Genomic DNA, 23,111 nt, shown 5'->3' with positions numbered 1-23,111 from the left:
ACTTTCAAAGTAGTTCGATCAATTATGTGGGACGCGAACAAAGTAAAACGCCTCATGCAAGATATAAGTATTGAAAAATCTGAGAAAGAATGGAATAAATTGTTGGATTGATTCAAAGTAGTTATCTATTTCTTAGGTGTATGTGTTATTTAGTTAGAGTAAATAAAGATAGTGGCATATTATGTTCCTAATTTACAGTAGAATGCTATGTTGATTTTGTTGAGTTAGTGGTGTAAAATGTGGGATCAAGTTTACCCACTTAGTTTATTAGTTGCTATTTTATAGCCTATTTTTTTTTATAGCCTATTAGTTTCATTATGTAAGCCTAGTATTTTCATTTTTCAAGTATGTTAATGCAAATAGATTAATCAAATTTGTATCTCTCTCTCTCTTCTCTCTCTTTATAGTTTCAACATAGATGACCGTCAAGTCATTAACTATAGAGACGACTAGATCGGATGACACACTATTTTATTTAGTTATCAACTTATTTATTTTTTGAATAGTAATTGTACACGTATTAATTGGTCCCTTTTAGGCCAATAAAATTAATATTTAGACTAGTCAAATAGACTATATTCTTCTTGTAATATTCATATAATCATATAAGAAAATACTTGTTTGGAGCTAAGATACACACATGTCATCCAACATTATGTTAGCATAATGATTTATATTAAAACTTGTGTGAACTTGGTTTACATTCAGGCCATTCGAAAAATTTATCAATGGACCATCTGCTCATCTTGATATCATAGAGTATGTCCAGTATGATATTGACGAATAAGCGAATAATATCACCCATAATTAAGTAACATAATGTTATGGGTGAATGGGTGATATTAAAAAAAAAAAAAAAAAGTTTGAATAGTAGTGTATTAAGCAAGAACTTTTCTACAGTTGGTTCCCAAAAAAATAAAAGAACTTTTCTACCATTTATCTACTACCTCCGGTCCAAATTAGTTGCAACTTTGGAATATTTTATATGTCACAAATAATACCCCAAAATTGCAGCTAACTTGGACCGGAGGTAGTAGTTATTCTTGTCTTTTTAAATGATTATTCCGATTATAAATAGACTCATTAGAATTGATTGACGGGGCAATTTGACTTTTCGATGTACCTTTAAACATACTATTCACTAAAATTCAAAACACACGTTTTTTTTTATTTTTTGAGGGAAAATTCAAAACACACGTAAAAATGATGATAATAGCACAACTGTTTCACATTGAAAGTTCCAAAATTATGACCTAGCAAAATCAACTTTGTTCATTAGTGCTGTAATTCAAGTCTCAGCATGAGAAATATGGAAACTACCTCAAAAAATGAAGAAAGAAAAGTACTAATGTTAGTGATACTTCTCACTTTCATATCAACAACAAAAACAATAAGAAATGCAACCAAATGCATCAGATCATGCAACGGAACAACAGTAAAGTACCCTTTCGGATTCTCCGAAAGTTGCGACTTTCGACTGAATTGCACGTCCAACGGTAGAATGGAATTCCAAGGTTTTGATATTATGAATATAACATGGAACTCCATTATACTAAGTCTGTCTCCGAATTGCAGCCGTCCGATCAACCAAATCCGACATCTTTTCGGGAGAAACTATGCTTTAACGGCGCAAAACAGTTTACTTTTATACAACTGTGTCACGCCATTAAACAAGTGTGTAATTCGAGCGAGCTTGGTTGAGAGGAAGTTTTCCAAGTGTAAAGGAAGGAGCGAATATGTTAGTTGTTATGCTAAGGAGAGTTCTACTGCTTTGCGGTACGAAGATGTTATTGCTACTAGATGTCAATCCCTGTTTTCGTCAGTAGCTGTTTATGATTCGGATTCATGGGTTGAGTTTCAAGCGGTTGAGGTTGGTTGGTGGCTTGCCGGTACGTGCCGTTGTCATCGAAGTGCTTATTGTATTCATGTTGGAGATTCTGGGTTCCAGTGTCAGTGTCATCCGGGTTTCACCGGTGATGGGTTCATCGACGGAGAGGGTTGTCGTAATGGTAAGTGCTTGGTCTTTCTTCACGTTTAATATAACTCAACCAACCCGACTTGAAACCTATCTGACAAATCCGACTCAAAAATAACTAAATTCACATATTAATTTGTTTGGATACAATAATTTAGCATGATTAAAATTAAAAATAAACTCAACCCATCGAACCTGACCGAACATCCGACTTGACAACTTTTATTATATGTATTCTTGTGAAATTTTACAAATGTGTTTTGGTGAATGTTCATTGTACAAGACCTTGAGTCAACGAGTCAACGGTACACTAATTTTGCAACAATTTTTACACATTCAATAATTGATGTTGGCCCATAATAAACAGACTAGTCGTAACAATGTTTTAGAGTTGCATGCGCACTAATTGATGTTGGCCCCATAATAAACAGACTAGTCGTAACAATGTTTTAGAGTTGCATGCGCACTTTTCACATTTTCTCATAATACACATTTTCTACCCACATTTAAAAATTTCAAAATGCTGATTTGTCAAAAACAAATTTAATATGGACAAATTGATGACAGCACCCTCGTCTTCCACTCGGGTCCTCGGTTGAGTTTAGGTCAGGTTGTGTTCGAATTTGACTATTTGAGTCATATAAATGATGATGAATAATAATTCCCAATTGATAATGATTAAAATAGGCGGTTTTCGATTTGGTCACTTTTTGACAGTACACATATTCTAACCCATGTGTCTCCAACCTATCAACATAACAAATCAATAACTAATTGACAAAACTTACAACAATTGTGCATTTGTGCAACCTTTTGTTAATTAAACCTTTTGTTTTTATTGTTGTTGTAGCAACTTAAGTTCTGTCAATTAAACATAGCGTAAATATGGTTATTCAATCTGATAAGTCATTGATCATTATTATCTTTACATAGTAAATTTTTATACAGTATATTGTTTTTCTCTCTATTATTGATTTATTGTATTTTTTTTTTATAGTCTAAAATACTAACCTGTGAAATAAGTGAATATCATGATGTAAAATACTTCGTAAATTTATCAATATTACACTTTTTACTTGTGAATAATTAACTTCCTAATCTCTTGAAATTTTCTATTGTTAGTATAACTATGTTTTAAACATGCTCTAATGAATGGAAGCTTTTGCATTTTTATATGCAGTAAATTTTGGAAATTACAAGATTGGTAAAGGGTATTCTGATCAGCTTCATAGCCTTGCTTTGTCAAGTACCCAAAACTACCATTCTAAGAGCCAGGGTGGACTGCCTTTTCTTCCGACCTTGATTATTGGGGTAATTTCTTTGGTAGGTGTTATATTGTCGTTGATATACATCGTAGTTCATTGTTGGAGGAAACGCAATAAATTGTCTTTAGTATCATCATCGTTGAACTTAAAATCTCCCTTCTTGAAAGTTTCTTATGACATGCTTTTGAAAGCAACAGATGGATTTTCGACAGAAAATTTAGTTGGTGTAGGCCATTTTGGTTCTGTTTATAAAGGAGTTCTTGATCCAGACAATATGATGATGGTTGTTGCTATTAAAATCATTAGCCTTGATCTACAAGGAGCTAGCAAGAGCTTTATGGCCGAGTGTGAAACATTAAGAATTACTCGCCACAGGAACCTTCTTAAGATTGTTACTGCTTGCTCGAGTATGGACTTTCAAGGTAATGATTTCAAGGCGTTGGTTTATGAGTTCATGCCTAACGGAAATCTTCAACAGTGGATTCACATTGATCAACATGAGAGAACCCTAAGCCTCCTTCAAAGAATTAATATTGCAATTGATGTAGCATGTGCACTTGATTATTTGCACAACAATTGCGACATTCCTATAATTCATTGCGACTTAAAACCAAGCAACATTTTGCTCGACAATGATATGGTTGCTCATGTTGGAGACTTTGGATTGGCAAGATTTCATTTACATGTGCACGCAAATAATAGTAGTTCGCTTGCAGTTAAAGGGTCTGTTGGATATGTTGCTCCAGGTAACTGCACAATATTATTTATTTTTGTATATTTTACCTATCAATAGCCAATTTCCTCACCTCTGAAATGTCTTGTTTTGGACAGAATATGGCCTAGGAAGCATGGTATCCGAGGAAGGTGACATTTACAGTTATGGCATTGTGTTGTTAGAGATGATGACTGCAAAATCTCCCACTGATAGGATGTTTGGGGAAGATTTAGACCTTCATAAGTACGCAAAATCAGCATTATTGACAGACCAGCTGTCCAAGATAAGCGATCCACGACTTCTAGATGATAGAATTGGTGCAAGAAATGGGAATCAAGATGATAATTTGGCAGCTAGTATTGACTGTTACATCAAGTGCATTAAATCTAGCATTAAGGTTGGATTAAAATGTTCGGTCGAGTCACCTCTATATCGAATAACAATCAAAGATGCAATCAATGAACTACAAGGAACAAAGGATAAATTACTCAAAGAGTTACGCATCATCAACAGATATATGTATTGAATAGTATCATCAGATGCTATATTTATAGACAGTTAAGCATGCTATTAACTTACAAATTAAAGTACTCATTGTGTCAGATGCTATATTTATAGACAGTTAAGCATGCTGTATTAACTAAGTTGCTTAAAAGTTAATGTAGGATGTATATAAATATATTTATAGACGGATAAGCATGCTATTAACTTACTTACCTTTTTTTTTTTTTTTGAAGAAAGCCGGAAGCCCGAAATAGTTCTCATTAATCAAAGTTCATGTATTGAAATAATAGCACATCCCTATCTCTATCTATCTATGCTTAATCTTGATTTTCTTTATATTTCTTTGTTTTATAAGTAGTTTATATCAAGATTTTCTCTGCTTTATTTGATAAGCTATTTTAATATTTGGACAAATTATGGTGTGGGGAGCATGGTCTCTAAGGAAGGTGACGTTTAGAACTACGACATTGCGTTGTTACTTGTTAAAGATGATGACTTCCATGAATCCCATTGATAGGATGTTTGAAGGAGGCTTAGGGCATGTTCTCATTGACTGAACTCAGCTGAACTGAACTGAAATGAAATGAGCTGAGCTGAGCTGAACTGAACTGAATATTTTATAAGAAAAGGAAATTAGGAGCTTAAATGAACTCAACTGAAATGAACTCAACTGAATTTCAACGTAAGAGAACAGGCCCTTAGACTTGCATAATTAATTATGCTAATTAGAAACATTGCCTAATTAATTGATAAACATCATTGACCTAAGGCTCCTAGATAATGATGGTGTTGATGCAAGATTGCAAGTGAAGGAAATGAGCTATAGCTTCAGCTATGAAAGCTTTGGTGTTGCCAACGTTGAAGGTAGAAGCCTTGATGAGTGCTTTACTGCTATCTCTGATGATGATGTACTCTTGCTGTTGTTGAATTGTTGCCAACTGACCTGTCGAAGTTGAGTTTGAAGAAGTAGATCAGATGGGAGGAGTCTTCCATGATACAAGGATGGAAGATCGAGAGAGTGAATAAGAAGAATAGATATGCAATGGGAGATCCCTTAGAGAAAAAGGTATCTATCACTTAAATGATCGAGACCGATTGTACAAGAATCTTTACAAAAATAATAATAATAATAATAATAATAATAATAATAATACTGCATTTTAAAATATTAAAATTTAAATCAACAATTGGAGTTTATTTAATATAGCACCATAAATAAACATAAAGTAATTGAGTAGGTCTTGTATGTGACTAGCCACACGGTGTGGCCACATTGATTTATAAGAATAAGGACATTTTGTGAAAAACTACCTTATAAAACACTGTTTTTGCGAGAAACTACCAAATCAAAAAAATGTTGTAAGAAACTACCTTATAAAAGGGTAAATGTTGTAAGAAACTACCATTGGTCGAAAAGTCACCTTTGACTTTCATTTTCCGGCGTTGACCACATCATGTTCCAATCATGTGACTTTAAATTCACCCTTTTCCTCCTTTATTCTTAATTGGCACGTAACATGGTCAATGCCGGAAAATAAAAGTTAACGATAATTGTTCGACCAAAGGTAGCCTCTTACAACATTTACCCTTTTATAAGGTAGTTTCTTACAACATTTTTTTAATTAGGTAATTTCTCGCAAAAAAAGTGCTTTATAAGGTGGTTTTTCACAAAATGTCCATAAGAATAATCCTAATTTATATATATGGGTAACTCTATTTTTTCATAAAAGTAATCACATTTTGTCCATTAAAACAACTCAAATTCATTATATATGGATGAGAAGGTTTGAACACTTAACCTATTTAAAGAAATGTTATTGTTTAACATCTAACCAGATAGTCAATTATTGTTTAATGCTGTACACTAACTAATATAATACTATAAAAGTATCGAAATTACATAATACATATACACTATTAAATGCTCTTAAAAATTAGTAGATACACAACTACAAAAGTAGTAACCCGGGGCAATGCACGGGCTATCCGCTAGTTCTTGATTATTGTTTTGTTGAATTAACCCACTAATAATTGAGGAAACTCCCGTTAATCTGATAAACAAAAAGTGTTTATCATATGACATTTTAGTAAATAAATCAATAATTTTATCCAGCCATCATCACTGTTGCGACCCTTTTTTATTTAAAAAGTTATTAATTTATTTACTAAAATGTCATGTGATAAACGATAATGGTGTATATTGGAGATGAACTTGTATTTACCCCTAATAAGGGTCTGTTCATATTTACTTAATTTCAGTTCAGTTCAGTTCAGTTCAGTTCAGTTCAGTTCAGTTCAGCTCTTAATTTCCTTCTCTCATAAAATATTCATTTCAGCTCAATTCAGTTCAGTTCCAATCAGTTCAGTTCAGTTCAGTTCAGTTCAGCTCCAATCAGTTCAGTTCAGTTCAGTTCAGTCAGTTCAGTAAATGTGAGCAGGCCCTAACTGCAATTTTCCTATTTAAGCTTGCTTGACTTTTCGCTATAATTTTCCCACTTAATTACTGTAATTTTGTTGAGATTCATGATCGATATCATCAATTGCGCGTCACGTTAGTTTTTTGAAAGAATTCGTCATTCTCCATAGATCAGCAATGTGTAATGTATTCCCAAGTTACGCTATATTAATAAAAAAAATAAAATAAAACAAAATAAAAGCAATATAAAAACAAATCAAAGGAGGTCAAAATCGCAAGTAGATCACCACTTTATGTATCAATTAAGTTACTCTTGCCTTCTTGCTTCATTTACTATAAATAACCTCATTGATTTGGGAATAAATTATAGCTTATACCTCGGTACCTCCATTACTCCATAAATAAGTTAACCATTCCACAATGGAGGCACCAACTTGGGCAACGTATGCACTCGCATCGCTAGCGACCATAACCATACTACTCCTTACTAACCACCTTCGCCGTCGTAAACTTAACCTACCACCCGGCCCAAACCCATGGCCTATCATAGGGAACTTCAATCTTATTGGATCTCTTCCCCATCGGTCTATCCACGAACTCACTAAGAAATATGGGCATGTAATGATGCTCAAATTCGGGTCAGTCCCGGTGTTAGTGGGCTCATCCGTAGAAGTGGCAAAGATTATCCTAAGAACGAATGATGAAATCTTTGCCGGAAGGCCTAGAAATGCTGCCGGAAAGTATACAGCATATAACTATTACGATATAACATGGTCTCAGTATGGTCCATACTGGCGTCAAGCGCGAAAGATGTGCTTGATGGAACTTTTTAGCTCCAAGAGGCTCGAATCATACGAGTACATACGCATAGAAGAACTTAATTCCTTCTTAAGAGACATATTTAACATGAATGGACAATCCATTGTGTTAAAAGATTACCTCTTTACTTTGAACTTAAACGTGATTAGTAGGATGGTGCTAGGAAAAAAGTACTTGGAAAAGAATAACGAAGAAAAATCGATTGTAACACTAAAGGAATTTAAGTTAATGGTCGAGGAATTGTTCGTTTTGAATGGGGTATTGAATCTTGGAGATTGGATCCCTTGTTTAAAGTACATGGATGTACAAGGTTATGTGAAGAGGATGAAGATTTTAGGTGAGAAATTCGACATATTTTTGGAACATGTATTGGATGAACATAATGCTAGAAGGGAGATTGAAAAGGAAAAATGGGTTCCAAAAGATATGGTGGATGTATTATTACAACTTGCTGATGATCCTAATAATGAAGTTAAGCTTGAAAGAATTGGAGTCAAGGCATTCATTCAGGTATGTCATAATCTTATTTTGTTATATCTTATGGAGGAAATACAAGTTAATCTTAATAATTTACAAAATTTGTATGAATAATATGAGTAAATGACCAACCCAAATTGATAATTTGACATCCATGTTATTAAAGCCTGGCAATCTAGCTATTCCAAATTTAAATGTTCATTTTAAAGAGTGAAATACTTTATCTATAAAATGTTATTGATACGATAAAATATATTCATGCAAATTTTAAAATTAGCTTTAATTTTTAATTTTTAAATAATTTAATAATATGTATGTATTTTTGTATAATGCATCATTGAAAATATTGATGGTTAAATATGTACTGAATATATTAATTAATGTGCAAAATGATAGTTGAAATTAACAAAAAGGAGTGGAGCTGAGGGAGTTATATTTGTTGCCTTGTCGGAGATTCATTTTACTCGTATAACTACTACCAGTCAAAATTTTATATATATATATATATATATATATATATATATATATATATATATATATATATATATATATATATAAGATTGGGATCTAATGAGAAGGATTTTTAAATGAGAAGAATGAGAAGCAATCTTGATTATGCACATCTACTACAAAATTTATGCACGTTTACTAAAAAAAATAATGCACATTTAATTCAAATTTTATGCTTATACTTTATTTTTGTTTCAGTCTTTGTCTTCATTGCAAGTCTGCAACAGACTCCCTCTCTTCCCCCTAATAGAACTTATTCGAAGTTCAAACTATCGATTTCTTTTAACAAGCATACTTTTGATTTTAGAGATGAGAGTAATTGTGGTTAGGAGTTATTTGGAAATCCAACAATAATAAGTATTTTTGCGCTTCGTAACCCACGTGAGTTCAATGGTCGTATGCATTCTCGAACTTGTTATAACGTTAAACATTCTAGGATTACCATTCACAATAATGTAGCACAATGTATTAACCTAGTAGAAAGGATCTATCTTATAACTTGGCAAAGATGGATTGTGGAAATCATCATCAATCAATTGACCAGAGTTTAAAATAGACATACCTTCCTCATCTTTAAGAATTTATAGCATTATGCACATTTAATTAAAAGAATATGCATCTTTAGTTTATAGGATTTGCACATTTCTATAAGTAAATATGCACGAACATATCAATTTTAAAATTTGCACAATTTTTACAGAAATAATGCACGTTTAATTTAGATATTATGCATATTTAATCAACTTTATTTTCTTTAATACCTACTATGTTCATGATGCATTTACTGTACGTATTCATGAAAAAATTTATGAAATTTTTTGAGAAAAAGGGTAGGAAAAGAGATGAATAAGAGGAGAGGAATGGGGTGGATACAAAGATGGGGACTCTTAGAGAAAGAAATTAAATAAAAGGGGTAGAGTGTTGAACATAGAGGGAAAGAAAGGAAGAGAAACACGGGAGGAGAAAAAGAAATATGAAAATTAGATTTTTTTCATTATTTACAATTCTGCCATTAATGAAACATGTTCTTAGAGCCATTAGATTATTTTATTTGAACGTATGAGATTGTTTCTCATCCTTCTCATTTTAAGTCCCTTCTCATTTGACCCTAAATCTATCTATATATATATATATATATATATATATATATATATATATATATATGTATGTATTATGACAGAGGAAAATTAGGAACTGAACTGAACTGATTAAAGCTGAATTGAAATTAAGTAAATGTGAACAATCCTTAAGTTAGATTAGTAAAATAAACATTAGGGTAATATTCATTTTAATTGCACATACATCCGGTTAATATATAAGGAAGAAAATTTATTGTGAAATTGATTACATGGTTTTAGTGACTTATAAATACATTGAATTTTATTATTGTTAATTAATCCGATCTCCATTTGTCATTTGTGAGCATATGCATTATATTACATAAGAATTTTACATAAAATTGAATTTCAGGATTTACTAGCTGGAGGTACAGAGAGTGCAACAACAACAGTTGAGTGGGCAATTTCTGAACTCATAAGAAGGCCGGACATCATTGCCAAGGCTAGAGAAGAGATGGACCACGTGATAGGAAAGGAAAGATGGGTTCAAGAGAAAGATATGCAAAACTTGCCTTACATGTGCGCAATAGTAAAGGAAACATTGAGACTGCACCCAGTAGCACCTTTCCTCGCACCTCACCTAGCAAGGGAGCAAGTTAAAATTAAAGGTTATGATATCCCTAAGGGTTCCGTTGTGTTTGTAAATACTTTTACCATACAAAGAGACCCTAAGTTGTATGAAAGACCAGATGAATTTTTACCTGAAAGATTTATTGGAAAGAATATAGATGTCAAAGGTCAAGATTTTGAGTTGTTGCCTTTTGGGTCAGGGAGAAGGATGTGCCCAGGGTATAATCTTGGCCTTAAAATTATAGAGACAAGTTTGGCTAATCTTCTTCATGGTTTTGCATGGAAATTGCCAAATAACATGAAGCCTCGAGATTTGGATATGGATGAGGTTTATGGTCTCTCAACTCCTAAAAAGATTTCTCTTAGTGTTTGTGCTGAGCCTCGACTTTGTCACCATATTTACCACATTTGAAAATTTAAAATTTCTAATAATAATGAACCTAAAATATATACCTCAAGTTGGGTTTTGAGGTAGTCGATCGAACAACGCCTTTTTAATTGTGTTCTTGTTGTAATATATTAAAGTGTATAAGATATGGTAATGTTGGAATTAATAAATACTACCTAACGCTGTATTTTTAGTTGCTACATTTTTTATTTTATTGTTTTGGTAATGCTTAATACTCCATATGTAGTATGAGACTCCGGATGTGAGACAGTATGGTAGAATTAATAAACTTTTGGGAGAATAGCCCAAAAAAGTGGTATAACCAAATATGTGAGAGTAAATTTGTGGTACAATAGTACAATACAACCAAAACTAAAACTCCTTATCACCGTATGTAGTATAAAACACAATTTCTATCTCCATTAATATTTACTTGCAACTTTGGAATATTTTATGTCTCTCAAATAATACCCCTAAGTTGCAAGTAAATGTTAACGGAGGTAATACATAAATAAACATACCAAACATTAATAGATGGATTGAGTAATATGTGTTCGTGCTGTGGAGTAACTGATGTAACTTATGCTCTAGCTAGCATACTGTTTTTTAACTCAAAGTGACAACGTTAGCCTACATATTAGTGATTTATTTATCTTGTATGATGCGTGATGATTGAGCTACGTAGAAGCATTAATACAAGTCACAAGACTAAATAAAGAGTCTTATAATAAACTTACCCAAAAGCTAATTAAGTAACATTTGAAGTTTATTTTATACCATAATCAAACCTAACATTGTCAAAAAAAAAAACAAAATAATCAAACCTAACATTGTCAAAAAAAAAAAAAAATCAAACCTAACATGACCTGATAACCTGATGTTATAATGCTAAAAACAAATATCTCTAATATTTAAATTGGATGATCGAGTCATCATCTAATCAGCTCGATCACTGTGTATAAAATGGGAATAAGATAATACGGAGTAAAATACTCTATAACTACTTCTATTCGTAAAAAGACAAGTCAACAACTTAACATGTAAGTTCAATGTGAAATTCTTAATTTCCATTTAATCTATACTCTGTAATTGATTATACTTGAATTAATCCACTAACTGCACTTACGTTAGTCATTTATCTATTCTTTTTTCTTTCTCAATCACTCAATCATCTAATTAATTAATTGATTATAGATGAATTAATCCACACTTAGATCTATTTTCTTTACCTTATTCAAATAATATTTAGTAAAAACTATGTTAATTATAAATTTAACAAATATAAGTTAATTAATTATATTTACAAAAGCTTTTCATGCCGCTGCTTAACAATAATTTAATTGTACATCGAACATTTTGCGAAAAGTGACTCCTTAAAAAAAAAAGTGACCCATATTTTTACAAAAGTGAGCTTTATTTTATAAAAGTTATTCTTTTCTTTTTTTGCACAAAAGTGACCCTTTTTTTTCACAAATACACCACAACATGAAAATCACAACAAACCAAACTATAATATAATGCTAAAAATTTCATAAATAGCACAAACATTGGCATAAATCATGAAAACATTAGTAAAATGTAGCTTGAAAATTAGCAAAATATAACATGAATGGTGAAAGAAATAGTTAAAACACAAAAAAAAAAAAAAAAAAAAAAAAAAAAAAAAAAAGAGAGAAAAAGAAACAGAAATTGCGTACTGTAGCAACCAAATTCCAAAAAGAAAAAGAAAAAGAGTACTTGCAATTAGATCGTCTTCTTCCTTATTGCTTTTACTTAGTATCAATTAACAAGTCTACAGAAAAATGACGAAATCAATTGATTTGAAAACTTTTTTAAAAAATTAGAAATTAAACTACATAAAACTAAAAAACCACAAAAAAAAAAAAAAAGAAAATTAACTTGAAAATCGAACAAACAAGATTGCTGCAACAAGCTTGAATCAGTAAAATAGAAGAGAGATCAACAACCTTGAGTAGATGATAGAGAAAAAGGAGGAAGAGAGAGAAATATGTCTAGAAGAAAGAAAAAGAAATGAGATGAGGAGAGAGAAAAGTAAATTTTGGGTGGGGAAAATTTCGCAAGCGTGAACACTGGTCTTGCTATCCTGTTTTGTCCGCCAGCCATACATTAAATAGTGTACATTAGATGTAATTGAACATTTGTGTTACCTTTATATATACTCCAGTTGATTAGAGGCATTGAGTCTTGGAAACCATGCTTAAATATGGTTTGCTTGAGCATAGTTGGCACTTGTCTCACCTATCAATAGTATGACCAACCACTTTTATTTTATCCTTTTAATTGTTATATACACTAAAAATAACTTAGGAAATTTTGCAAAAAACACTTTTTAAAAAAATGTTGCAAAAGACCACCAATTTCAAATATTTTGTTGCAAATTATAGTTAAATATTTTACAAAATAACTAATCATAGTTAAATATTTTAACTAAATCTAAAAATAAAATATTACTCCCTCTGTCCCTAAATTACATTCCTACTTTTCTTTATTATGTTAGGAATAAATGCTAGAAGGAGGAATGTAATTTAGGGACGGAGGGAGTACTAAAATAACAATTGCTGACATCATTACTTTTTTTCAAATTATACACATGTCAGCCTCTCCTTTATTTTTTTCCCGCCTAAATTTTTTTTTTCTCTTTCATATTTTTTTTAATAAAAATCTAAATACTGATTGCAAAGTAGTTTAATACAGTACATTAAACATTTTAGTTTTCATTACCTTTTCTTTTAAAAACCTATTTAAAATCTTAAGGAAAACAAATAACAACCTTTTATATATGTGATTACTCTATCTAAATACAAGGTTCGCTAAATTTTATTGTAGACATGAATTTTCTTTTATTCATAATATTATTTTAATTTTTGTAGTTTTTTTTATGTTAATAATAACATATGTAATACAAAGATTTTACATATTTTGAATGATATGTTTTTGAAGTTTACACAATTATAAATTCTTTATATTATATCCATGCATCGCACTAATCTAGTAATAATAATTATATTTGGTAACCAATACTTATTATTATAAAAAATAATAATCTGTAAGTTTTTTTTCAATTCAAGAAAAATTAAAAATAGAGGATTACCAAAGAAAATTTTCCAAAATATTAAAAATTTGAAAAATTCAACTCGTATTTCCCTACCTTATAAAAAGTTGAAGATTGCTCTTATGAATAGTGCATGGACCATTATACCCCTTAAAATGTTTTTTTACCTTCTTACCTCCATGTGTAATTTTGTAATTTTACTTAAGACCCATTAATCAATTACAATAAATGGAGGATGGAAAAATAAAGTTTGAGGTTATGGTTTAATTTCATGACAACATTAGTTAATGGACAACGAAAAGTTATTGCTTTATGTGGGCGTTATTTTAAAGTAGTTTAACTAAAGTTTAGAATGTTGTACAACTATACAACATTCGATCATCACATTAGTTTGAGGATATGGTTTAATTTCATGGCAGCATTAGTTAATGGACAATGAAAAGTTGTTGCTTTATGTGGGCGTTATTTTAAAGTAGCTTAACTAAAGTTTAGAATGTTTAATTTCACACCTATACAACATTCATCACATTTATCTATATATTTTCAAGTGTTACATTTCCGTACCTACCCAAGGATATAATTGTCAATAATTTATTTCTTAGTATATGCATTTAAAAGCATAGCCAATAGATTTTGGGTGTCATGACAAGCTATTACAACTCGACCATAAACATCTATTATGTCGCGCGCAACACGCGCGTAGGCTCCCCTAGTATTATGAAAAATTGCAGATTGAACGGTGAACCGTGTACATTTAATACATTTGAAAAATTCAGTTCTAAACGAATAAGGAATAACCCAAAATACTTATTACGAGCAGATGATACACCTACTTTGAAGATAAGGTCTATTGAATTGGATACACCTCTTGACTTTTGTGTCTTGTGAACTGACTGACAACAACGTAGCTCGCAAAATACGTCATGTGGAATGCTACGAGTATATATAACCTACTAAGCATTGCATCAAAATAAAAAAACATAAAATATAATATACTAAGCACTAGATCAGATTATATGAGAGCCATGAGTCGTCCCATAATCACCTTTGTATTCATTTTTCTTATCCATTTTTTAAGTTTATTATACTCCGTCTTTCCCAATACCGTAGACCAAGAAGCCCTCTTAGCGATTAAGTCTCGAATCACACTTGACCCTCGCGGAGTTTTAAACACTTGGAACAACTCCCTTCCGGTTTGCGAGTGGGAAGGTGTCACTTGTGGCACCAAGCATCCACATCGAGTCGTTGGCTTAAATCTAGAACACAATAATTTGGTGGGAACTCTTTCACCTTATGTGGGGAACTTAAGTTTCCTTCATGTACTAAATTTATACAACAATAGCTTTAGAGGCCACATACCACCTCAAATTGGAAATCTATTAAGGTTAAGGTCCCTAGAGTTAGTTAGAAACACCTTTGAAGGCGAAATTCCAGCCAACATATCTCGTTGCTTAAACCTCGAACAACTTCAACTATCAGGCAACAATCTTGGTGGATTCATTCCATCTCAACTTAGTCTCCTTACTAAGTTACTAGTTTTGTCACTTTCTTATAATCGTCTTAAGGGTGACATCCTTAATAAGGTCGTCATGAACATGACTTCCTTGCAAATATTGTTGGCTTCGAATAATACCTTTCATGGAAGCATTCCGGACAACATTGGAGTAGCACTCCAAAATTTGGCTTACATTTATTTGTCTGGAAATAAGATCTCAGGTATTATTCCTCCTTCCTTTTACAATATTTCTCGTCTTCAACAGGTTAGTTTAGAAAAAAATCAGCTCCATGGTACTCTTCCCTTAAATATTGGGTTCCGCCTTCCTCAACTCACCGCGTTTTTCATAGGTAAAAATTCCTTCCATGGAAACCTACCAGCCTCTCTCTCAAATCTTACTCATCTTGAAAAATTAAGTGTCTATTCTAACTATTTCACAGGAAAGTTCATGTTTAGTGCTAGAAATATGCCCAATTTGCTATTCGTCGAAGTACAGTTGAACTATTTGGGGACAGGAGAAGTAGATGATTTAAGTTTTTTACAAACTTTTGCAAATTGTAGTAAATTAGAACATTTGGAAGGTACACAAAATAATTTTGGAGGGATCATACCTACTTCTTTAGGTAATTTGTCCACTTTGACTGCATTTGATTTTCCATATAATAAAATATCAGGAAGCATTCCATTATGTCTTTATAACCTTGTTAACTTAAGAATATTAGGCTTGCAAGGTAATCGATTGACTGGACATATATCGCCTCAAATTCACAAGCTAACTAAGTTAGAATTATTTGATTATAATGATAACTACCTCTCCGGTAATCTTCCTAATTCGTGGGGAAATCTTACATATTTGAGTGAGCTCAATTTGGCTAATAATAGATTAGAAGGAACAATACCCTTGAGTCTAGGTAGTTGTACTAATCTATTGTATTTGACACTTTCAAATAATAGACTAAGTGGAACTCTACCTCCTCAATTATTTCATCCTTCATCGATGTTGGTTGAACTACGATTGTCCTACAACCAATTACAAGGAGTCATCCCGCTTGAAATTGAGCAACTGAGAAATTTAGTTCTGTTGGATATATCAGGAAACACATTTTCAAGAGAACTTCCGACTACCCTTGGTAGCTGCAATGGGCTTGTTGAGCTACATATGGGAGGAAACTTGTTCACCGGGTTTATCCCTCAGTCTTTTAAGTCATTAACTAGTTTGCGTTTTTTGAACCTGTCTCATAATAAGTTGTCCGGTCCAATTCCAAATTTCTTCGAAAATTTTCCACTTATAGGATTAGATCTATCTTTTAATAATTTTGAGGGAGAGGTCTTTAGAAAAGGCGTTTTTGCAAATTTAAGCGCCTTGAAAATTCTTGGGAATAAAAAGCTTTGTGGAGGGATTCCAGAGCTTCATTTGCCAACATGTCCACCTAATAATGATTCGAGTAAATTGTCTGTTGTCGTGACTGTGGTCTTTGCAGTAGCTTCTTTGGTTGTGGGTCTGTCCATAGTGTCATTAGTGTACTTCTTACTTTGTTCAAGGAGGAAACGAAACAAACCATCTCAAGGATCCGAGTTTAGCTTGATAGAGCCCTTCTCGAAAATATCTTACGACATGCTTCTCAAAGCTACAGATAGATTTTCGGAAGCAAATTTACTTGGTAAAGGTCATTTTGGGTCTGTTTACAAAGGAGTCCTTGATCATGAGAGTAATAGTATGGTTGTGGCTGTTAAAGTTATCAACCTTGAACAGAGAGGAGCTGCCAAAAGTTTCATGGCCGAGTGTGAAACGTTAAGAAGTATCCGTCATAGGAACCTTCTTAAGATTGTCACGGTTTGCTCGAGTACTGACTTTCAAGGCAATGATTTCAAGGCTTTGGTGTACGAGTATATGACAAATGGAAATCTTCGTCAATGGATTCTGACAGATCCACGTGTGAGAACCCTAAGCCTACTTCAAAGGGTAGATATTGCAATTGATGTGGCGAGTGCATTGGATTATCTTCACAATGGTTGCGACACTCCTATCATTCATTGCGACCTAAAACCAAGCAACATTCTCCTGGATGATAATATGGTTGCTCATGTCGGGGACTTTGGGTTAGCTAGATTTCATTTGCGTGCAACTGCGAATAATAGTAGCTCAATAGCAATCAAAGGCACGGTTGGATATGCAGCTCCAGGTAATATGAAATAATAACACTGAAATCTAAAATTAAATAGCGTATAATTTATATACCTCAATTTAAATTCTAAGCATTTATCTTCTCTCTGCTTTGAAAAACTCTATTTTGGACAGAATATGGCTTGGGAAGTATGGTGTCTAAGGAAGGTGATGTTTACAGTTTCGGCATTTTGTTGTTAGAGATGATGACTTCAAAAAATCCTACTGATGAGATGTTCGAACGAGGTTTAGACCTTCATTATTATGCTAATTCAGCAGCATTGTGTGATCAATTGGTAAACATCATTGACCCAAGGCTCCTAGAGGATGATGTTGGTGCCAGTGAAGAAAATGAAGAAATTTTTTTGGAAGAAACTAACAGGAAACTAAAATGTATAAGATCTGTCATTGAAATCGGTGTGAAATGTTCCATGGAATCACCACAAGATCGAATGAAGATCCAAGATGCTATTGGAGAATTGCAAGTAACAAAGGATGTTCTCCTTAAACAGCTACATGTCATTCGTGAAAAGCGCATTTAGGTACATATTACAGTATTAAACTTTATATTGTCTAGTATATGCCAAATTCATCATTTACTGAAACTACTAAGAATCATGCTAGGAACAGAGGTATAAAACTACAATCAGACTTTATTGGCATTTGTTTTCTAGATTATGCTCCCTGTTTTATATTGTTACAAAAGTGCTCAAGATTATATTTTTATTTTAAAATCTAGCAATTTAAACAGTAATTTGTCTAGGAACAAAAATAGAATATATATATATATATATAGCAATAAAAGTAAGCATGTGGGTTTTTGACTAATTTTGGCTTTTATTTCTAATTTTGCATGACAGTTACTTAAAGTGCGCCGACTTGAAGTTAGTGATGAGGAAGCTCAAGAAAACAAGAAGAATAAGATGTTCAACACTACACATGATATGTATGCTTATGTAATTATCCTTTGCTTTTATTTTTTAGTTTGTAATTATCTTACTTTAGTTTGTTACCTCAGTAAGCCTATTTAATGGCTCGTACTACTCAATGGAAAATTATCAAAAGCTTTTCCAATTCTTATAATTATCGCCATAAACCTTTTTATTTTCCCTTTTAATTTTGATCATGCATGCTTTTATATTTTTCATTTGTACGAGTATCAAAGCAAGATTGTCAATTGCTTTACTGACATTTCAATTTATTTGGTTTAATATTTCCTCTGTTAATTTGTCATTTGCATGATTTTCATAACGAACCTTTGACCATTACGTCTCAATAAAAAGTACTACTTCCTCCGTTCTTTATTACTTGACCCGCTTTGACTTTTACATTATTCACCACTCCTCCTTTGACCGTCTTTTGTGAATAATATATAAAGAAAAATATATTCATGTATGATCTTTTTGAATTCGTCTCTATAATTACTATCATTATATATAACTTTTATAATTTTTACTTATGAAGAATTTATATTATTGATCGTTAAAGTTTTACATTGGCAAACGTGATAAAAGAAACATGTCAAGTAAAAAAGAATAGAGGAAGTAGTACATAAATTTGATATTATAAAATTATACATTGAGATAAATTTAATATAAATTAATGAGAATTTATATTTTATTTAAAGTTTGACCGTGAAAATAGAAATAATCCTCCTAAACGACATAGGGATCGGATCAAGTAAGATCTTCATTTTTAATAATGTTTATATATAGATTTGATATAATTTGTTTTGATTAAACATTTTCTTTGCTTTGTAAATAAGTCTATCACTTTGACTGATATAATTGGCAATGTACAACCGTTTTTTTGAGGAAATTTTAGATAGGCATTTTTATTATAAGTCAAAAGCCGTCAAAGTTTGAATATTTTGGGGAAAAGAACCAATACAAACCAATTCCATACTACCATGCGTATCCCATCTTGCTATCGAATGGGCTATCGTATTGCCTATCCGCTTCCCATGAGAAATTTTAAAAACTCAAATAATCTAGACAAATTACTATTTATTAGTTAAAAAAAAAATTATACAATATAAATATGCATTGTAAAAATACATTGAGATTTAAAAATAAATAAATAAAAAATATAAAGATTTTGACTTTTATAAATTGGAGAATATGCTAAATGAATGAAGCTTTTGCTAAACTAATTAATTACTTGTATGTTGGTTTAAAAAAAAAAAAAACAAAAAAAAAACCTAATTAATTATATGCAGTATTTTGGAAATAAACGAGATTAGTGCGTAGAAGGTATCCTAATCAGTTTCGTAGCCTTCCTCTGTCAAGTACCCAAAACAAGTAACGACCATTTAAGAGCCAGTTTGGACTGCCGTTACTTGTGTTCTTGATTATTTCCTTTATTGGGGTAATGCTTTTGGCAGCTATGATATTGCCGCGTATATAATAGATGATGAATTGGTTACAAGGCCTAAGATGATCATTTCTATAAAAATAATGGTCTAGTTTGGCTTGTTATACATTTGACAACTTACATATTTGTAGTCAAACTCAAAATGTCCATAGTGATGATAACCTTTGAACTGTAAGAATCGGTATTGAGCTTTGGCCTACAAATCATAACTAAGGTTCACCAAGATTGCCAAGAACATGTCAAAGTAGGAATTAGGAAGTCAATGATGGTCTTTCTAAGGAGCTACGGAGTATATGCGATTCGATACTCAATTACTCATGGACATGAATGTTAATTGATAAGTTTAGTGTTATACTTGTATTACTTATTACCTACATTAGGTTTATTAATTAATTAAAGAGATTGGTTAAGGGATTTGTATTATACTAAGTATTAATTATAGCTGTTAATGGCAAGGCAGTATTATACGCAGTATTAGAATTTTCGAGTAATTGCAATTTTCGAGTCAATTGTGTGTGAACCTACAATATTTCTACAATAGATGTCTATTCTTGTAATAAATTTTCTGAATAAAACAAGAAGAAATTGGTCTGTGTGTGTGTGACTTTGTCCAAATATTAGCTTAAAAGGGACCGGTATAGTCGTGTCTAATGGAGTATTTGTAATTGATGGTCGTCTCTTTCTCAAACCTTTCTAACGTTATCTTGTATTCTTGTACGAGGGGATTATATTATTTGTTTGATGCCACCACATACATGATTACTTACTGAAATTACTTTGTCAATAATTTAGGCATTTTTTTTTACAGAAAGAAGAATATTATCATTAATAAAAAGGCATACGACATCTACAATAATAATAAAGATTTGTAAACCACGGATTCAGAGAAAATAACATAACTGTTACAATCAAAATCATAACATTGGGCATAGCTCACACTCCACCGCTTCAAACTTGACGCAAGCATTGATTTTCGATGTCTTTGCATCTTTCCAATTAATTTAAAGACCTTCGCAATCTGCGCTGATGTTTTGATCGTAGAGTTGATGATGAACCCTAAACCCATAAGTGGATTAAATCAAAGAAAGGGTTGGAAATAGTCTAATATTTTCTAAACGGCCAAAAAATTAAAACCCTATAAAAGAGAGAGAAGAGAGAAAGAAGAGAAGAGAGAGGCGGCTAACAAGCTTATATCCTAAAAGAAATCAAGAAATAATAATTTAGGCATTGTTATATTCACCTTATTTTCACTGTTTCAAGAAAATATGTTTGCATATGTTCAGTTTATGGAAAATGATGAGTATAAATAAAACTCACCTTAAATAATGTTCTCCATTACGTGACAAATGGTGGCAAATTTTTTATTTTCATTTAGGTATCAGCAGGCAACCAACCAATGCATGGATATATCATAAGTCACTTTAAGCATTCTCTAAAAACATAGTTGCATTAAGGGCCTGTTCATATTTACTGAACTGAGCTGAACTGAACTGAACTGAACTGATTGGAGCTGAACTGAACTGAACTGAACTGATTGGAACTGAACTGAACTGAACTGAACTGAATTGAGCTGAAATGAATATTTTATGTGAGAGGGAAATTAAGAGCTGAACTGAACTGAACTGAACTGAACTGATTGGAACTGAACTGAACTGATTGGAGCTGAACTGAACTGAACTGAAATTAAGTAAATGTGAACAGGCCCTAAGTATCACTCATTTGCCTTTGTTTGTTTTAATAATGGTAAACAAGTTTTTGGGAAAATGATTCTCCATGAACAATAATTTCAAGGAAAAACACAATTGTAAAAATAGTGTCTTTTGTTTGTTTCCTTACAAGATAGAGGAAGGGGAATATTAGGAGTGGAAGGGAGAAGATGAATGAGAAGAGACGAAGGATGAAAGGAGAATGTTCACTAATGTTCATTATCTCCATGTTCTTTGATTGCAAATATAATGTACTTTTATTTGTGACAAAATGTTAATTGTTTATTTTTACAATGTTTTTTTAATTTAATCTTTAGTTTATAGTGGTTGAATAAAAATTGTGTTCATTACATTAAATAATCATTATAGGTGATCGAAAATTCGAGTCGGGCCGAGCCTTAACATAATATCTCATGCCCTAACCAGGAAAATATAGCGAGCTTTTGGGGCTTTTTTGGCTCGGGTATGGATTTTTAACTAAAACTGCATTTTTAGGCTTGCCCAAACCCGCCTTATTTTCAGGTCGGGCTAAAATTGACCACCTCTAATTATCATGTTCTTTATTAATATTACGGATCTTGACATGTTCTTTAGATATATATAAATAAAAGAACATAAAGTTCGATTTTTTTTTTTTTTTTTATACAAAATAGCTATATGTTATTTACAAAACTTCTATATGTTCATTAAAATACAACTATATGTGATGTTTTTTATAAAATAGCTAGATGTTGTTTATAAAATAATTGTATGTTCTAAACTGAACAACTAAATGTTCATTCCACCTTTTAAAAAAGAAAACGGATGCACGGAGCATTGTGCATCCGCCTCCATTATGGAAAAAATTTCGGAATCAATAAACTTAAATTGACTTGATGTCATATAATAAACCACATATTCCCTAAATTGACTTGGTGTCATATGATAAACCACATATTCCCTAATTATCTCCGTCTCTTTTGGATGATCGCGCGAGTCATCACCCAATTGATTCAGCTAAATGGGAATAAGATAAAATTTAATCTATCAAGAATTCAAGATACTATTCGTGAATAGACAATCTATCCAACCAATTACTAGTTCAATTGGGATACTCTTTCTATTTAATCAATTATTGATTATATTTTGTTTTAACCCACTTATAATTGCACTTTTGCTAGTGATTTTATCTAAGATAAGCTTGCTTGACTATTCGCTATACTTTTCTTCAATGAATTACTGTAATCTTGTGGAAATTTATGATCGATATCATCAATTGCGCTTCATGTGTTTGAAAGAATTCGTCATTCTCCATAGATCAGTAATATTCCCAAGACGCACAATACAAAAAATTATAAAAGCAATGCAAAAACAAACAAAAGGGAGGTCAAAATCGTAAGTTCATCATCACTTAGGCCTTGTTCGGTGATAACGTTTAAGATAGTGGTTAGCGTTTTGACCAGTCAATACAAAACACTACTAGGAAAAAAAATAAGAGTGTTTGACAAGATATCAATGTAATTAACAATTAGCGGTAGAAGTAGCGTTCAAGTTGTTTTTCTCA

At 31.9% G+C, this 23,111-nt stretch overlaps 3 protein-coding genes across 3 annotated transcripts; all 3 read left to right on the top strand.

Moving 5' to 3' along the window:
• Window positions 1-1,281: 1,281 nt before the first annotated feature.
• LOC145601821 (receptor kinase-like protein Xa21) lies at window positions 1,282-4,825 on the top strand. The gene is made up of 3 exons (XM_081657897.1): window positions 1,282-2,009; window positions 3,156-3,986; window positions 4,072-4,825. Exons 1-3 carry the CDS (start codon window positions 1,301-1,303, stop codon window positions 4,479-4,481), a joined length of 1,950 nt encoding a protein of 649 aa, XP_081514023.1. The 5' UTR covers window positions 1,282-1,300; the 3' UTR covers window positions 4,482-4,825.
• A 2,470-nt stretch (window positions 4,826-7,295) lies between these two features.
• Window positions 7,296-10,781, top strand: LOC145602593 (trimethyltridecatetraene synthase-like). The gene is made up of 2 exons (XM_081658775.1): window positions 7,296-8,204; window positions 10,152-10,781. Exons 1-2 carry the CDS (start codon window positions 7,296-7,298, stop codon window positions 10,779-10,781), a joined length of 1,539 nt encoding a protein of 512 aa, XP_081514901.1.
• A 4,074-nt stretch (window positions 10,782-14,855) lies between these two features.
• On the top strand, window positions 14,856-18,538 carry LOC145600281 (uncharacterized). The gene is made up of 3 exons (XM_081656202.1): window positions 14,856-17,508; window positions 17,625-18,031; window positions 18,350-18,538. The coding sequence occupies exons 1-2, from the start codon at window positions 14,856-14,858 to the stop codon at window positions 18,029-18,031; spliced, it is 3,060 nt and encodes a 1,019-aa protein (XP_081512328.1). The 3' UTR covers window positions 18,350-18,538.
• The last annotated feature ends 4,573 nt before the right edge of the window (window positions 18,539-23,111 follow it).

The sequence above is a fragment of the Chenopodium album genome, chromosome 21 (assembly GCF_948465745.1).
Source record: "Chenopodium album chromosome 21, dcCheAlbu1.1, whole genome shotgun sequence".
NCBI lineage: Eukaryota > Viridiplantae > Streptophyta > Magnoliopsida > Caryophyllales > Amaranthaceae > Chenopodium > Chenopodium album.
Note: the sequence above shows the minus strand (reverse complement) of the source record. Positions and strands in the feature narration are given on the sequence as shown.